At 46.7% G+C, this 17,488-nt stretch overlaps 2 protein-coding genes across 4 annotated transcripts in view; one reads left to right on the forward strand and one right to left on the reverse strand.

Moving 5' to 3' along the window:
• Positions 1-7,455, reverse strand: part of CTNNBIP1 (catenin beta interacting protein 1) — a 668,528-nt gene extending 661,073 nt beyond the window's left edge. The window contains exon 1 of the mRNA XM_050789296.1: positions 7,452-7,455. The gene's annotated coding sequence lies outside the window, so the exon portion shown is untranslated. The remainder of the gene's footprint in view (positions 1-7,451) is intronic.
• Positions 1-17,488, forward strand: part of PEX14 (peroxisomal biogenesis factor 14) — a 158,384-nt gene that overhangs the window by 16,913 nt on the left and 123,983 nt on the right. For 2 of the 3 annotated variants that reach the window (XM_050788737.1, XM_050788751.1), the window contains exon 2: positions 5,399-5,446. In XM_050788737.1, coding sequence (XP_050644694.1) covers positions 5,399-5,446 — 48 coding nt within the window. Of the gene's footprint in view, positions 1-5,398; positions 5,447-5,902; positions 5,956-17,488 lie in introns of those variants that run through there. The other variant, XM_050788745.1, reaches the window with a different exon arrangement.

Here is a 17,488-nt window from a genome sequence, read left to right on the forward strand (position 1 = left end):
ATCTCAAAGGATATTGGTAGGATTGAATCTTATTCCCAGCAGAAGACTACACAGACTAGCTTAGGACATGTCTGGAGTCACAGTCACTGGGCAGAAGCAGGATGGGTACTCCTAGACCTGGAGCTTCTGCCAGTTGCTCAAATCCATGAGCTGCTTGTGAGCTTGTTCTTTGTTGGGCAGCAGGTCAGGATCTGGGAACGCCTTCCAGTTGGGGAAGGTCAGAGCCTTGGCAGCAGGAGTGAGAGCACCTTTGTCTCTACCAAAAGAAAAGCGTTTCTTTCTCTGCCGCCGTAGTCTTTGCCTGACTTGTGTTTTAAAACAGTTGTCTGCTTTTGCTTTCTTCCCTTCCTGCTCTCCCCATTCGGGCCTCTGAGGATCCCAGGCATGGATTGCCTTATATCTGTTTCTTATATTGTTACAATACATGCCTGTGGGTAGTTTCTGAGCCTTTTTTTTTTTTTTTTTTTCTTGAGACAGGGTCTTACTCTGTTACCCAGGCTGGAGTGCAGTGGTGTGATCACAGCTCACCACAGCCTCAACCTCCTGGACTCAGTTGATCCTCCCACTTCAGCCTGCTGGGTAGCTGGGACTTACAGGCATGTGCCACCATGCCTGGCTAATTTTTGTGTTTTTTGAGTAGAGACAGGGTTTTGTCATGTTGCTCAGGCTGGTCTTGAACTCCTGGGCCCAAGCGATCCTCCCACCTCGGCCTCCCAAAGTGCTGGTGTGAACCACCATGCCTGGCCTTGTTTTTTTTAAATCATGGACTACCCATGTGAAGATTTCCAGGATCAGTTGGAGATGGGGTTTTGCTATGTTGGCCATATGTTGGCCAGGTTGGTCTTGAACTCCTGACCTCAGGTGATCCGCCTGCCTCGACCTCCCAAAGTGCTAGGATTATAGGTGTGAGCTACTCTGCCTGGCCCGCTTTAATGTTTTAAAGAGCTAGTATGGTGGAAGATTTTAAAAAAATAGGTAGTACTGTTTAAAAAACCAGGGTAGTCCATGATTTAAAAAATTTAAAAAACGGCTGGGTGTGGTGGCTCACATTTGTATTCCCACCTTCAAACTGGGACTATGGCTCTGGGAAGCCACGACTTGAGGAATTTGGAGTGTTGCTGTTTCAAATTCCATGGTAGGAATTATGCATACACATGCATCCTTTTTTTCTTTTTGAGACAGAGTCTTACTCTGTTGACCAAGCTGGAATACAATGGCACCATCATAGCTCACTGTAATCTCTGCCTCCTGGGATCAAGCAATCCTCCTTCCCCAGCTTCCTGAGTAGCTGGGACTACGGGATGCACCACCACACCAAGCTAATTTTAAAATTTTTTGTAGAGATGGGATCTTGCTGTGTTGCCCATGCTGGTCTCAAACTCCTGGCTTTAAGTGATCCTTCCATTGTAGCCTCCCAGAGTGCTGGGTTTATAGGTGTGAGCCATTACACTTGGCTACGCTGCTTCTTCCTTTTTTTTTTTTTTTTTTTTTTTGAGACAGGGTCGCACTCTGTCACCCAAGCTGGAGTGCAATGGCATGATCTCAGCTCACTGTAAGCTCCGTCTCCTGGGTTCAAGCGATTCTTGTGCCTCTGCCTCCCGAGTAGCTGGGACTACAGGCATGCACCTCCACACCCAGCTTATTTTTGCATTTTTTTGTAAAGATGGGGTTTTGCCATGTTGGCCGGGCTGGTCTCTAACTTCTGGCCTCAAGTGATTGCCCGCCTCAGCCTCCCGAAGTGCTGGGATTACAGGCATGAGCCACCGTGCTCTGCCGGCCATACTTCTTATATGCTTTGAATATCCTTGGCAGAATATACAAGGAACCAGTGTCAGTGTGGGTCCCTTAGGGTTGGAATGAGAGGGAGGCTTTCTTTTTTACTTTTAATATTGCATTTTTTTTTTTTTTTTGACAGAGTCTTGGTCTGTCACCCAGGCTGGAGTGCAGTGGCCGGATCTCAGCTCACTGCAAGCTCCGCCTCCCAGCTTCACGCCATTCTCCTGCCTCCACGCCATTCTTCTGCCTCAGCCTCCTGAATAGCTGGGACTACAGGCGCCTGCCACTTCGCCCGGCTAGTTTTTTGTATTTTTTTTAGTAGAGACGGGGTTTCACCGTGTTAGCCAGGATGGTCTCGATCTCCTGACCTCGTGATCCGCCCGTCTCGGCCTCCCAAAGTGCTGGGATTACAGGCTTGAGCCACCGCGCCCGGGCAATATTGCATTTTTTAAAACAATTCATTTACATGGCTTATAATTTAAAAGATACTAAAGGGTATATGATGAAAGAGACATATTTGGCACTGTGTACCGTTTAAAGTTCTTCTCTCTGGTAAATACTCTCTGTTCAAGGGATGAACTAATTTTAAGAGCAGTTCCTTGGTGAAAACAATTCATAGTGATTAGTTTTATTTTAGGAAGAAAGTTTTAGGTTAAGTCAGAATGGGGCTTCCTAAGTACTAAAGCTGTTTGCTTTTGTGTGTTTTGTCTGGTCAAATAACCTACATTATTATTTATGGGGTAGCATTAAGGTTGTTGCTTAATAAAATGTGGTTTAAACAAAACTTGCTTATTTTGATTAGGTAGAAGTGTTCAAATCTCTGTAGTATCAGTTACTATCTGAGTAATCATGGGCAAGTTATTTAACGTCTTCTGCCTCAGTTTCCTCATCAGCAGTAATTTGATATACTTACTGTGAAAATTAAAGAAGGAAAGAGCTAAGTGAATGTTAGCACTTAGTATCTACCAAATGGAGTGGAGGAAACCCTCAGGAAGATAACGAACTGAAGAATCTAAATAATCCATTCAGTTGAGTTGTCACCATTGTTCAGTTTTTTGTTGCCCATTTGTTCATTTATTCATTCATTCAACAAATTTCTATTGAAGGCCTCCTCTGTGCCTGGCACTGTCCTAGGCCCCGGGGATACAGTGACAAGCAAACACAGGCAGTTTCTGCACACATGGAGTTTATCATCTGGTGAGAGAGACAGGCCTCAGCCCCATAGTCACACAGATGTAAAGTTGCAGGTCTGCTCAGGTCCTTGAAGGAGAGGCTGGTGGTCCTACGTGAGTGTGTCATAGGGAGATCTGACCTAGTCATGGATGTCAGAGAAGGAATGTTTCCCTGAGGAAGTGTCTTAGCTGGATCTGAAGGATGAATTAAAGGGAAGGAAGGGAAGGAAGGGAATATGCAGAGGCGCAGTGACAGAGAAAGCAAAGGCCAGTGCGTCTGTGGGGGGCAGAAGTGGGGAATGTGGTGCCACTTGAGACCTGAGACGTAGTCAGAGTAGATGTTAGGCCTTGTAGGCCATGCTGCGGTTTTTCTGTCTTCTAAGAGCAATGAGAAGCCCTTAAATTTGTTGTGTTTACTGGGGTGAGTGGGTGGATAAGGAATGGGACGATCAGATTCTCCTTTGGAAATGATAGTCTGTTTGCATCACAGAATATGAATTGGAAGAGCGCCAGCACTGATGAGAAGGCTGACGCAGCGGTCTAGGCAGGGGATTTTGGTAGCTTGGACCAACGTGATAGCAGTAGAGATGGAGAAAAACGAATGGATTGTTTCCATGGACTTTTAAATTTTTTTTGAGACAGGGTCTGGCTCTGTCATCTGGGCTGGAGTGCAGTGGTGTGATCACAGTGCTACCACAGCCTTGAATTTCCAGGCTCAAGGGATCCTTCTGCCTCAGCTTCCTGAATAGCTGGGCGTACAAGTGCACACCACCACACCTGGCCCATTTTTGTATTTTTTGTAGAGATGAGGATTTGCCATGTTGCCCAGGCTGGTCTCAAACTCCTGGGCTCAAGCAATCCATCCACCTGGGCCTCCCAAAGTGCCAGCATTTACACTACTCTTCCATGAATATTGAGGAGGGAATATTGGCAGACTTGAGGTAATGAGTTAGTTCTGGGAGCAAGGGAGAAAGAGCTGTCTCAAGATGGCCTTTTGGATTCTTATTTACATCATTTGGTGGTTTGTCCCAGCATGCCAAGAGGGAATGCTGGAAGAAGACATAGGTGGCAGAGAGGACTTGAGTCTGCTCCAGGGCAGCTTAAGTCAAAGAGGCAGGAAGGCGGTCAGATGTGTACCTCAGAGGGGCGCGGGCTGGAGCTCTAAAGGTTTGAACTTACCAATGTCTGGAGCTTGGGGAGGGTGGGAGGCAGGGAGGCAGGGAAAGCTTGCTCAGATTCCCTGAGACCGACCCTCACTTTCTAGATAGTTTCCTGCTGGCTGACCTCTTGTCCTGGGGTGGTGAGGCTTTTGGGACAGGACTTCGGATGGAGGGATAGAGTCCTTCATCCAGCAGAGTGCTTGCCACTGTGCTGTGTGCCAGCTATGTGGTAGCAACTGGCATGAGGAATTCTTTGGGAACCCCCTGTGGACTGGGCTTCTGTCCTTTTTCAAGGCAGCCTGGCACTTCCATCTGATCTGTAATAGCTGGGAGAATGGAGGCTGCAGGCTGTCTCCTGGGACACACAGATTTCGCTGCACTCGTCGATATTATCTGTAGATAGATGGCAATTGACCTGACCATCGTCACAGTAAACTAATCATAGCTCACTTAGCATCATACCTGCTTGCTTTATTCTTTTGGAGATTTGTAAATTTCTTCAGAATCTGTCTCTGCCTCTGCCTCCCCCTTTCTCTGAATTTTGGCCAGGTCAGTCAAGGGTCGAAGGCGCCTGTGAGGGTGAGGTAGTGGCCCCAAGGAGGAGGAAACAGGCTAGAGCCAGGGGCTCAGCAGCAGTGCTGCCTGCTCGCCTGGAGGTTGGTCTGCTTATATGTCAGCCTGTCACTAGCTTATTTCCAAGAAGGATTTAAGCCTGGGGCTTCCTTTACTATTGTGGGGTGGTGTCCTTAGTGGCAGGGGATAAATAGGCACCTGTGTGGTTTACTGGCTTCTGGGCTCCAGAAACTAGATGCCCAGAGAAAATCCTGAGCGTGGGCAGCTGGGGCCCCCTGGTGGTGGAATCTGGTTCTCCACTGCTGCGCGGCTTTTCTTCCCAGTCCCCTGACGTTGGGGAGGTGGCAGAAAGAGGAGGTGTTGCGCTCTGTGTTCAAGCCTTTTCTCTGGACTCTACTCTTCCCGTGGATTTTGTGACGGTCCCCAGCCCTTGCTGCTCAGTAGGTGGTCGTGGGCCTTCCTGAGCAGAGCCAAGCCTTGTTCTTGGAGTGCTGTGGCAGTGAACCCAGAAACAGTGTATCTTCCCTGCTGCATTCAGAGTCTTTGGGCTACTTTTTACAGGTAGTCCACTGCAGAATACTCTCATGTCCTGAAAAACCGGTGAGAGATGTGAGAAAGAGGTGCTAGCGTGCATCGTTTGAGAATGAACATCTTTGGTTTTATGATGTCCATTGGGTGGCACTGTGATCTTATTTCTGTTTCCATTTTTCTTTGCAGCCAAGCTCTACTCCAGGAAGTGAAAATGTGCTGCCTCGAGAGCCGCTGGTAAGTACCCAAGATGTGTGGTATCACTTTCTAGTAATTAAAATGCCATGCGAGTGAACAGAAACCTTCTGTTCCTGTGGTTCTGCATCAGTAGTGTCCCTTTAAAAGTAGCTGTTACCTAGAGACTGCCTCTGTCAGTGACCTCTGACTTCTCTTCTCGCATGCAGAGATGACTGAGATCTCCCCTTAGTAAAGCCTGGTCTTTTCTAGAACTAAAAGCATCCACCCCAGATGGTCCTGCGCCACTTTGTTTGTGGCTGATCGATAGTAATTAGTGAGATTCCTGCGCCTGTGGGAGGCTGAGGTGGAGTGAGGTGGCTGGGCTTCTAGATTGTCTGAAGTACCCGCCCCCTGCTCTGCCCCTCAGGGTGCGAGTTTCTCAGTGGCCTTTAAAGAACAGGTAAGTGATGGAATTCTTACATTTTGCCTGGTTGGTAATTGTGTGATAGTCATTCCCAACACTGTCTTCTTACACCATAGATAGGGAAGAGGCCTACTAAGCACTACAGGTAATTTTCTCTCCCATGTGCTTTTCATTTGGTGGCCAGAGTCCCTGGCTACCCACCCCATTTTCATTCGTTTTTGCTTTTCAGGGCCTGCTGTAAATCCTCTTGGCTGAGTAGTAAGACTGGTTCTGTACAAACCAGATAAGTTTGATGGCAGAGCCAGCTCCAGGTTTAACTTTTCAGAGCTTTCCTTCCTGCGTAGTGATAGCAGGCATAGGGCTGTACTGCCAAGGCTTTGTTTCAACAGGGCCTGTGGTTTCACCTGCTTTGCTTCACTCCCCATCTGGCAGTCGTGGGAGGAGATGACGTGAGGGCCTTAGCGGGTATGAACACGTCTGAATTCCAGCGTGTACGAAGGCTTTCCCAGGCTCAGGGCGAGTTGGATCCAGTTGAGCTGTCTGTAGAAAGGCCGAGGTGATACAAGCACTGCCGGGACTGTTTCAGGGGAGCAGTGTTGTCATTCGTGTCACCTGCTGTTATGTCACCAGTTATAGGCTTATATCCCAGCACTCCCACGGTGGCCTCGTTTCACTCTTTTGATATTGCCCAGATCCTTCCTTGAAGTCATGGTGGTGGGAAAGCCAAGGAGGCCCTGCCTTGCCAGTGTCTCAGGACGTCTACTGGCTTCCCTGGGGCCTGCCTCAGTGCCCCTCAGGCTGAAGTTGTGGTGGTTTGCGACTGAAGTACAGATTGAACACCATAGGCTGCAGCAGTCCTCTCCTTCCTCTCTCTTTTCCAATTTTGATGTACCCATTTAACTGATCACAGGAAGACTGGCCAGTCCATCTTTTGGGGCTTGATTCGACAAGCTCTTTGGGAGCCCTGAGCAGTTGGCCAGCTCACTGATTTCTGGTGTTTGGAGCCCTGCAGACCCCTTGCTCTGCTGCTGTTTCTGTGCCCTTTTCTTCCTGCTACACTGTGCATCTGCTTATTGGTTGGTTGTATTTTTATTTCTTTCTTTTCTGGGAGGCCCTGAGCAGTCTTCAAACCCTAGTAGCCTGTGATCGTCCAGAGTTCAGACTCATTCTCTCCAGGCCAACTCCACAATTACCTTATATTTAATTAATATTTTTTCTCCTCTTTACGTACTTGCTGCATAATTGCTCAGAGGAAAGAAAACACATAGCAGCAATTTATATATATATAAAAAAAATAATTAAAAAAACCCCGAAATAAACTCCCATCTCATTTGGGCTGATCCTATGAGTTGGGTAATTAGGGCCCTATTAAAAGGTAGACCCTTTCTCCTTCCCTCCCTTTTTTGTTTATTAATTTTTTTATATTAAACTCCCACAGTCTCTCAGTCATGCCCTTATTGCTTTTGGCCAAGCATTTGCAGCAGCCTGATTAAACGGGGGCACCAGCTGAGTTGCGTGGTCTTGTGTGAACTACTTCTTTCTCCTGGGAGTGGTGTTGGGAGGGTGTCAGGCAGAGGAGCCCGCTGAGGACTCGTGTGGCAGGACGGGGACACGGGATGGGCAGCCCCCTTGCACAGAAAGCCCCACAGCTCAGTGTGGTGGTTCATGAAAACACACAGCACTCAGCCCTTCCACAGGGAGGGCGCTTTCTCAGGCCATGTGTGTTCGCTGTCTCCTGCATGCTCAGCTTAGCTCAGCTCAGGCCTGAGGATAGGGAACAGACAATTGAGGAATAAAACTAAACCTTGTTCTCGAGTAATTCATGTATTTTACTTGGGGAAGAAAAGGCATTTATACACGTGAAATAATTAGCAAACTGCACACGACTGTATATAATTTTAGCAAATAGCACAACATTGTGTATCATTTGGTACAGAGCTGCCTGATTGGGTATAGGAGAGAGCCCCCAGTTATTTAGAGAAGGAAGAGCTCTGCGGAGGGCGAGGGGGCACTTAAGGATGGCTTTTGTGAAACTTGAAGCCAGGCCTTGAGGGATGGGATATTTCAGTGTTGGGGGAACACACTGCTAAGTTGTTTTGTTTTTGTTTTTATTATTATTATTTTTTCCTTTAAGCTTCAGGAAATATATATTCTTTTTGTTTTTAACTGAATGCATATTTTTCATAGAATTCCTTAATGGAAGTTGCCTGGTCTCTACACTAAAGGCAAACAATCTTATTCTTTGTCTCAGACAAGATGATCACTTTGAAATAATTTTTCCCCTTATTAAAAAAGTAAGTTACTGGCCGGGTGCAGTGGCTCATGCCTATAATCCCAGCACTTTGGGAGGCCAAGGTCAGGGGATCACTTGAGGCCAGGAGTTTGAGACCAGCCTGCACTAAATAGAGAGCTCCCATCTCTATTACAAATTTTAACATTAGCTGGGCTTGGTGGCTCAGGCCTATACTCTCAGCTGCTCAGGAGGCAGAAGCCAGAGGATCGCTTGAGCTTAGGAGTTCGAGGCTGCAGTGAGCTATGATCATGCCACTCTCTCCAGCCTGGGCAACAGAGCAAGACTCTGTCTCTACAACAACAACAACAACAACAAAGAATGAAAATAAAAGTAAATTACGACAGAAGAAGTTCTCTTTAGTAGTCAGTGCGGTGCAGGTGACGTTGTGATGTAGTCAATATGTGCATGATTGTTTTATTTGCTAGGCAAAGAAGACTTGATTTTCAGTTCTGTCCTCTCTGAATCATAAAAGCTGTTTTGAGATTTTGTGGTGAGAAGTGTAATCTTGTAGTCTCTAAACGACACATTCGTGTTTATAGCCAAATCCTGGCCTTGATTCTAGCAAAGTAGTGACGCTGCGTGTTTCCTTTTCTTGCCCGTTAAATCCTGCCCTAATCCTGGCCTCCAAATCAAACCAACCCAGCAACATTGACCATCTCAGAGGAGTAGTTGCTCTCTAATATCATAATGTCATTAGGGCTGGAGACTGGTGAACAGACTAGTCTTGAGAAATTCTGCAAACTCCAAGTTGAAATTCTCTGCTGTTGACAAAACTCTGCCAAAGTTAAAATGGCCGGTTACTTTTTTCTCTTTATATTCTCTTCACTGAGCTTTGCCTGCTGAGGCAAGGAGTTCGGACAGGCCTCCAGAGTACTGACCTCCAGCTTCCCCCAGACCTGTGAAAACCTGTGAATTTCCCGCAGACCCTGGTTTTCTAGCCACAGTTGTGTGCCTGTCCTCAGGCCCACACAGAGTCTCTGGATCCGGCTCCTTGTGCTGTCCTGGCAGAACCAAATCCCTGCCTGGTCTATAGGTATTTTAGAATGAGCGGACAATTGTCTGCATGGGGTAATTCAGTTCCCATCTTGCTTGGATACTGAAACTTGGGTTAAGTAAACTTTTGAGGTTTCCACTTAGTCATATGATTTTTGGTTATTCGAAGCAAGCAGTAAATAAGGTTTGATTTACACATCTGCTCACTTGTTTCAACTCAGCTTCTCAGTGTTCAACAATACTATAGCTCATCTACTTTACACCGGGCTTATGAGTTTTGGCTAAACTAGAATTTTAGCTTTTTGCTCTTTGACACCAAGTTCTCTCTAATGGATGAGTCCTTGGCCATCGTCTCTTGCTTTAACTTTTAGGTGTAGGTTCTTTTAGTTTTTTCTTTCTGTCCTCTTTCCTGCATCTCTCCACCAAAATAATCCCAAAGTACAATTTTTTTTTTTCTTTGAGACGGAGTCTAGCTCTGTCACCAGGCTGGAGTGCAGTGGTGTGATCTCGGCTCACTGCATCCTCCGCCTCCCGGGTTCAAACGATTCTCCTGCCTCAGCCTCCTGAGTAGCTAGGATTACAGGTACGCGCCACTATGCCCAGCTAATTTTTGTATTTTTAGTAAAGACAGGGTTTCACCATGTTGGCCAGGATGGTCTTGATCTCCTGACCTCGTAACCTGCCCACCTTGGACTCCTAGAGTGCTGGGATTACAGGTGTGAGCCACCGTACCCGGCCCCAAACTGCAGTTTTTTTAATAACTGATGACAGCAATTTCTACTTTATCACCTCTTTCTAGGATTACTATTTTTTAGTATGCTGAATTCTTCAAAATAAAGACGCTCTGCAGTTGCAGATCTAGGTTGCGTCTCAGTAGTTTTGCTCTCCAAGTGCCAAAGTACCCTCAGGTTTCTTCCTGAGGCTCAGATGGAACCTTGTCCAGGGCGTTCTACATCATGTATTTGATCTCAGTCCTGGGGAAATTCATCCACCTTACCCTTGGGACACCCAAGATTTTCTCTTTGGTTTTCAAGCCAATTAACCAGAGGCTGGTAATCAGAAGGTGTATTTTGATGGATTCAGGGAGCCAATACTGTGATGTTTTTAAGAATTGTCAAGGCACGGTGGCTCACGCCTGTAATCCCAGCACTTTGGGAGGCCAAGGCGGGTGGATCACCTGAGGTCAGGAGTTCGAGACTAGCCTGGCCAACATGGCAAAACCCCATCTCTACTAAAAAAAAAAAAAAAAAAATTAGCTGGGTGTAGTGGCGGGTACCTGTAATCCCAGCTACTCAAGTGGCGGAGGTTGCAGTGAACCGAGATTGCACTACTGTACTCCAGACTGGGCGACAGAGCCAGACTCTGTCTCAAAAAAAAAAAAAAAAAAGCAAAAAGAACAGCTACAGCCAGTTGCCTGTTTGCCTGTCTGCCAAAGACCTCTAACATGTATTCCTGGCACAGTCTCCTCAGTATTTGTATCTTTTGTGACTTTTATGGTTAGAATACTTTGGTGTACTTGTCAGCAGGTTCACTGTGGATAAGTGGTTCTCATTTTTTTTCCCACCAAAACATTTCTTTTTTTGAGATGGTGTCTTGCTCTGTCACCCAGGCTGGAGTGCAGTGGTGTAGTCTCTGTTCACTGCAACCTCTGCCTCCCGAGTTCAAGCGATTCTCTTGCCTTAGTCTCCTGAGTACCTGGGACTACAGGCGTGCACCACCACTGCCAGCTAATTTTTGTATTTTTAGTAGAGACGGGGTTTCGCCATGTTGGCCAGGTTGGTCTCGAACTTCTGGACTCAGGTGATCCTCCTGCCTTGGCCTCCCAAAGTGCTGGGATTACAGGCATGAGCCACCACACCTGGCCCCACCAAAACATTTCTGAAGAATGACATTAACATGCTCAATACGTTTCTTTGTGTGCACTCATGTATGCATGTATGTATGTGTATATGCATGTCTATGACAATACATATGTATTTTATAACATTTAAGCATTTTGTGGGGAAACAAAATTGATTTTGATACTGTATTCATGAAAGTGTTTTTTTTTTTTTTTTCCTGAGACGGAGTTTTGCTCAGTTGCCCAGCCTGGAGTGCAATGGCGCGGTCTCAGCTCACTGCAAGCTCCGCGTCCTGGGTTCACGCCATTCTCCTGCCTCAGCCTCCTGAGTAGCTGGGACTACAGGCGCCCGCCACCACGCCCGGCTAAGTTTTTGTATTTTTAGTAGAGACGGGGTTTCACCGTGTTAGCCAGGATGGTCTTGATCTCCTGACCTCATGATCCACCTGCCTCGGCCTCCCAAAGTCCTAGGATTACAGGCGGGAGCCACCGCGCCCAGCCGAAAGTGTTGTATAAGCACATGGGTAATGAACCAGCCATTCAGGGATTTCAGGAACTTGTCATTTTCCAGGAAAAATATATAAATATGACAAACCTAATTTTGAAGTATTAAACGTAATTATTTAAAAAGTCTGTAGTGGTTGATTTCTGTGCAGAGTTAGGTTTGCTGAAACTAGTTGTCACCTCCACCTCTTTTTCCTGCTCAGGAACGTCTGTCGGGATGCAAGCGATTGGGGGTGATGTTATAGGGATAATTCAAAATCCGCTCTATTAATTTATTTTTAAAAAGCAAATCATTGGCTGAGTGTGGTGGCTCACGCCTGTAGTCCTTGCACTTTGGAAGGAAGAGGCGAGAGGATTGCTTGAGTTCCGGGGTTTGAGACCAGCTTCAGCAACATTTAGCCAGATATGGTGGTGAGTGCCTGTAGTCCTTGGGAGGCTGAGGTGGGAGGATTCCTTAAGCCCAGTGGGTTGAGGCTACAGTGAGCTGTGATCGTACCACTGCACTCCAGTGTGGCAACAGAGCAAGACCCTGTCTCAAAACCCACTCCCCCTGCCCAAACAGTAAATCATCTACAAAAGTTCTGGTGCTTAAACCATTACTAGCAACATATTCATCAGGGTGCCCCTCACAACTGCTGCAGAGAAACTTGGGGACTAAGATAAAATATAAACCATGGATGGGCTCACGGTGCACTTCACTGAAGGTAACATTGTCAGCATGATCAGATCCAGCATCCTGGGCCTGGGATTTAGGCACTTTTCAGAGAGGAAAAAGTGTTGGCTAGCGTCTTTCCTCACTCCTCTCTCATCAACAATATGAAGGTGTCAGTGAAGAAAACGTTTCTAACACTAGTGTCCGTGTATACTGACTGCTAGCTGGGAGGGTGCCTGTGATTCCCACCTCCTCTGCCAGATCTGCTGAAGAAAGCTGGTAAGAACTGGATGCTGAAAGGGATGAACTTGAGCACAGCCTCATTCCGTTTCTGGGTGGTTATGGTCTCTAGGCCACTAACTGATTTTGAAATTATTGCCTCTTTTTCCTCTCCTTCCTATCACAGACAGCAGGTTTCTTGCATAGACTAGGTGGTGCCCTTTAAATTGTTTCCTTTTTCAGGTAAATGAAGAGGTTGCTTTCCAGTTTTAAGGTGCCCTTTTACAAATGATTATTAGATGAATCGAAACTCTTAGGAGTAATAATTAAATAAATGGAATTTGAAGAAGTTATTCAGCTTTGTTTATACTTTAGGTTCCTGGCTTTTATAGTAATGCTTTATATTTGCTGCTGTTCCTGTAATCAGGGGCCCCGACTCTTGGATAAGTGGGCAGTGTCCTTATTTTGAGGATGTGGGAACTGAGGAACTGAGCACTCAGGTGCCTTTTATCAGAGCTACTCAGTGATTGGGGAAATTCAATTTTCCCTCCCCTCCCCTCCCCTTTCCTTTCTTTTATGACAGGGTGTTGCTTATGACAGGGTCTTGCTCTGTCACTCAGGCTGGAGTGCAGTGGCATAATCATTGCTCACTGCAGCCCCCCACCTCTTGGGCTCAGGTGATCCTCCCACCTCAGCCTCCCAAGTAGCTGGGACTACCACCAGTGCATGCCACCATGCCCAGCTAATTTTTTAATTAAAAAAATTGTGTAGAGACGAGGTCTCACTATGTTGCCCAGGCTGGTCTCGAATTCCTGGGCTCGAGTGATCCCCCCGCCTCAGTCTCCCAAAGTGCTGGGATTACAGGTGTGAGCCACCACACCCGACTTGGAATTAAGTCTTTGATCTTATTCCTAGCATCATTCTTTCAAAATAAAAAGTTCCGTTTCCTCCCTTTTCTCCTAGAGGTATAATCTTAGTGCTCCTTTACATGCCCTACCGTTGCTGAAGATGTGATCTGCAAAACTTTTATTTGGGCAGGGGAATGCTGTTAAAATGTTTTTCTTTTGATTAAGATCAGTCATCAGTTTCAAAGAATTTTCATGTAAAAGTGTTTTTTTCAGTGTGATCTAAAGCATAGGTGTTCCATGGGGGCAGACTCAGGATAAATCTAAAAGCCCCCAGTTTGAAAACCATTGACTGTTGTGCTGGTTAAGATAACCAAGTACCCTGCATGTTCCAGGAGAATCTTGTCTCTTTTTTCTTCTCTTTTCTTTTTTGAGACAGAGTCTTGTTCTGTCACCCAGGCTGGAGTGCAGTGGCGCCATCTCAGCTCACTGCAACCTCTGCCTCCGGGGTTCAAGTGATTCTCCTGCCTAAGCCTCTTGAGTAGCTGGGATTACAGGTGCCCACCACCATGCCCAGCTAATTTTTTTATTTTTAGTAGGGATGGGGTTTTGCCACATTAGCCAGGCTGGTCTCGAACTCTTGGCCTCAAGTGATCCACCCGCCTCGGCCTCCCAAGGTGCTGGGATTACAGGTGTGAGCCACTGTGCTTGGCCCATTTTCCAGGATAATTGTAATTTAAAATATTTTAGCTCATTGTCAAACCGTGCAGACTGATTTTTGGCTTGAAAAATATGATCTTGTAGTTAGTCCCACTTCTGCGCTGTGAGAAACCGCAGGAAGATAAAGTGGTGCTTTGGAGAAGGACATATTCACCGCCCTTCCTTCTTCCTTCCCAGCTCTCCTTTCTTTTATGGTTTGTAGTTATAACCGAGATTTATGCTTGTTGCTCCACAAATCTTCTCTCTGCCATTATGAGTTTGTCTGAACAGTCTAGAGATGGGGCCGACACTGAGTGATTCTTGAAGTAAATCTATCCAGGGGCACTCCTTGACAGTCAGAGGCAGAGAGGAACTAACTCATAGCCCCCAGTGGAGCAGGAGTCTGGATAAATTACCCCTGTCAAGAAGAAGACATGCTGCCACTTTTGTGACCTCTTGCCTTCACAGTGACCCTGGGGGCACAGCTCTCCTGTTTGTGTGCAGAGTGTGTGGGGCAGTGCTCTGGGTCAGCGATCATTCCCTTTACCCCGCTGTGTCTGCCAAGAGGCCTTTCTCTCTGTGTTGACCCAGCCAGGCCCATGGCAAGTGGGTCTTTAGGACCAGGGCCACTTTTTCCAGCCTTATGGTAGCAAGGAGTTGCTGGCAATCAAGCATACAAGTTGATCGATTGCTCTCCTCTCCTCTCCTCTCCTCTCCTCTCCTCTCCTCTCCTCTCCTTTCCTTCTTTCTTTTCTTTCTTGCCTTTTCCTCTCCTCTCCTCCCCTCCCCTCCCCTCTTCTTGTTTCACTCTGTCAGCCAGGCTGGAGTGCAGTGGCGCCATCTTGGTCCACTGCAACCTCCGCCTCCCAGGGTCAAGCTATTCTCCTGCCTCAGCCTCAGTAGCTGAGATTACAGGTGTGCGCTACCACACCCAGCTACGTTTTTGTATTTTTAGCAGAGACAGGGTTTCGCCATGTTGGCCAGGCTGGTCTCAAAACTCCTGACCTCAAGTGATTTGTCCACCTTGGCCTCCCTCCCAAAGTGTTGGAATTACAGGTGTGAGCCACCATATCTGGCCTGATTATTTCTATAAATGGTTTCATTTAACTAGCATTTACCGATAGTGGATTTTGATGGAGAAGGAGAATAAAGAACAGGTATTAAACATCTTTTAGGCTAGGTATGGTGGCTCACACCTGTAATCCCAGCATCTTGGGAGGCTGAGGCAGGATGATTGCTTGAGCCCAGGAGTTTTGAGGTCAGCCTGGGCAACGTGACAAGGTGCCATCTCTATAAAAAATACAAAAATTAGTGGGGCATGGTGGCTCCAGCCTGTAGTCCCGGCTACTCTGGAGGCTGAGGCAGGAAGATTGTGTCAATCCAGGAGATCATGATTACGGTGAGTCTGGGTGACAGAGCGAGACCTGTCTCAAAAACAAAACAAAGTCTTTTTCCCCCCTTTACTATTCTTTTCCTTTGTTGTGTCTCGTTGTCTTGTGTGTACTTTGAAATGTTTACTTTTGTTTTATTTAAGTTTTATTTAAATTTTTTATAGAGACAAGGTCCCACTGTGTTGGCCAGGCTGGTCTCAAACTCCTGGGCTCAAGTGAACCTTCTCTTTAGCCTCCCAAAGTGCCAAGATTACAGGTGTGAGCCACCGGGCCCAGCTTGTGTGTATTTTTTTTTTTTTTGAGACAGAATCTCGCTCTGTTGCCCAGGCGGAGTGCAGTGGCACGATCATGGTTCACTACAACCTCCGCCTCCCGGGTTCAAGTGATTCTTGTGCCTCAGCCTCCTGAGTAGCTGGGATCACAGGTGTGTGCCACCATGCCCAGCTAATTTTTGTATTTTTAGTAAAGACAGGATTTTGCCATGTTGGCCAGGCTGGTCTTGAACTCCTGGCCTCAAGGGATCTGCCCACCTCAGCCTCCCAAAGTGCTGGGATTACAGGCTTATGTGTACTTTGCGAGTCATTTCGAATCTTTTGTGAAATGAAGCAGGGGTATCAATAAGAACATATTTTAAAAAATGTGTCAGGAGCTTGCATTTGGCATCCCTGTCTGACCAGCTTGCTGTTTGGGCCCCATGGAACATACTCACCAGGCTCTTGGTGCTCTGAACGAGGCAGCTCCTCAGCCAGTCTCTCCCACACTTGTCTGTACCCCGAGAGCTAGTTTGTCCCTACACCTGTGTACCTGTATTAAATATGATGTAAACAGGTGAACTAAGAGTGTGAAGAGAGGGTTCTGCAAATATAATGTGTTCTCTTTTTTTGTTTTTGAGATGGAGTTTTGCTCTTGTTGCTGCCCAGGCTGGAGCGCAGTGGCATGATCTCACTTACCGCAACCTCTGCCTCCCAGGTTCAAGTGATTCTCCTGTCTCAGCCTCCTGAGTAGCTGGGATTACAGGCATGCGCCACCATGCCTGGCTAATTTTTTGTATTTTTAGTAGAAACGGGGTTTCTCCATGTTGGTCAGGCTGGTCTCGAACTCGCAACCTCAGGTGATCCGCCAGTCTCGGCCTTCCAAAGTGCTGGGATTACAGGTGTGAGCCACCACGCCCGGCTATGATGTGTTCTATAAAGAGAAATGTGAAAAGAGGGTTTTATGAAAACTAAGTTAAATGCTTTGCTAAATGTGAATTGCTAAAAACACTGCTGTCAAATTAGGTGTGAGCGAGATGACAGTTAAACATTAGAGGAAGACCATAAACATCTAGAAGGGTTCTGTACTTTGATTGCTTTACTGATGTCTTGAAGTTCTCACTTTGCTTTAGAAATTGTGGAGACTGTGTTATGGGTATGGTTTATGCAAGAAAGACATCTGGGAACTTCAGTCTGTGGGCCCACACTCAAAGCAAAGGGCTTGGCGTTACATCAAAAGATCAGCCATGACTGAATGTTTATAGGTTTTCAGTTAATAGAAAATGTTTTAGGTATGTAGAACAGGTTCCATTTTTAACGATGCCCTGCTTTAACTGATTTTTTGATAACTGAACAATTACTATCCGATCACATAGGCCAGGAGGGCTTCTACTCTGTAATATTCTGGCTTCGCTGTTGGTGTCTTTATTTTGGTTACTTTGTTTGATTTCAACAAATTTGTGAGAATTACTCATTTTGCAGTGAGGAAACTGAGTCCAGAGCATTCAGGTTCCTACAGCTAAGAAGTGGCAGGACTGGGATTGAAAGCCATTGTCCATGCTGCTGAACCTGTGCAGACGAGGAGAGCAGGTATGGGTGCGGTGTGGACTGCGCTGTCAGGCACACTAGCATGTGTGCGGGGCGCCCGCTGCACAGACGCAGCTGCAGCCGATGCTCAGTGCTGCCTGGTGATTCTGTACCTCCTCTCTGAGGCTGCTGCCTTAGTGTGCTCTCCATGGTTGGAGTCTTTTGTGTGCATCTTAGCTGTTGAAAAGGCGCCTATTAATTTATCACAGGTGATGTGTGCCTCCTTGTGCTCAGAGGAGGCGTCTGCACGCATGTACCTCACTAATGACAGGTTATGGAATGGAGAGGAGATAATAGGATCTTTTCATCTGATGTCTGTATAGCAAGATGCCATGTCCCTGGTAGCTTCTAGGGGGCAGCAGCCGCTTGTTGTTCTGTCTCCTGCTGGCAGAGAGAAGGTTGGA

The sequence above is a fragment of the Macaca thibetana genome, chromosome 1 (assembly GCF_024542745.1).
Source record: "Macaca thibetana thibetana isolate TM-01 chromosome 1, ASM2454274v1, whole genome shotgun sequence".
NCBI lineage: Eukaryota > Metazoa > Chordata > Mammalia > Primates > Cercopithecidae > Macaca > Macaca thibetana.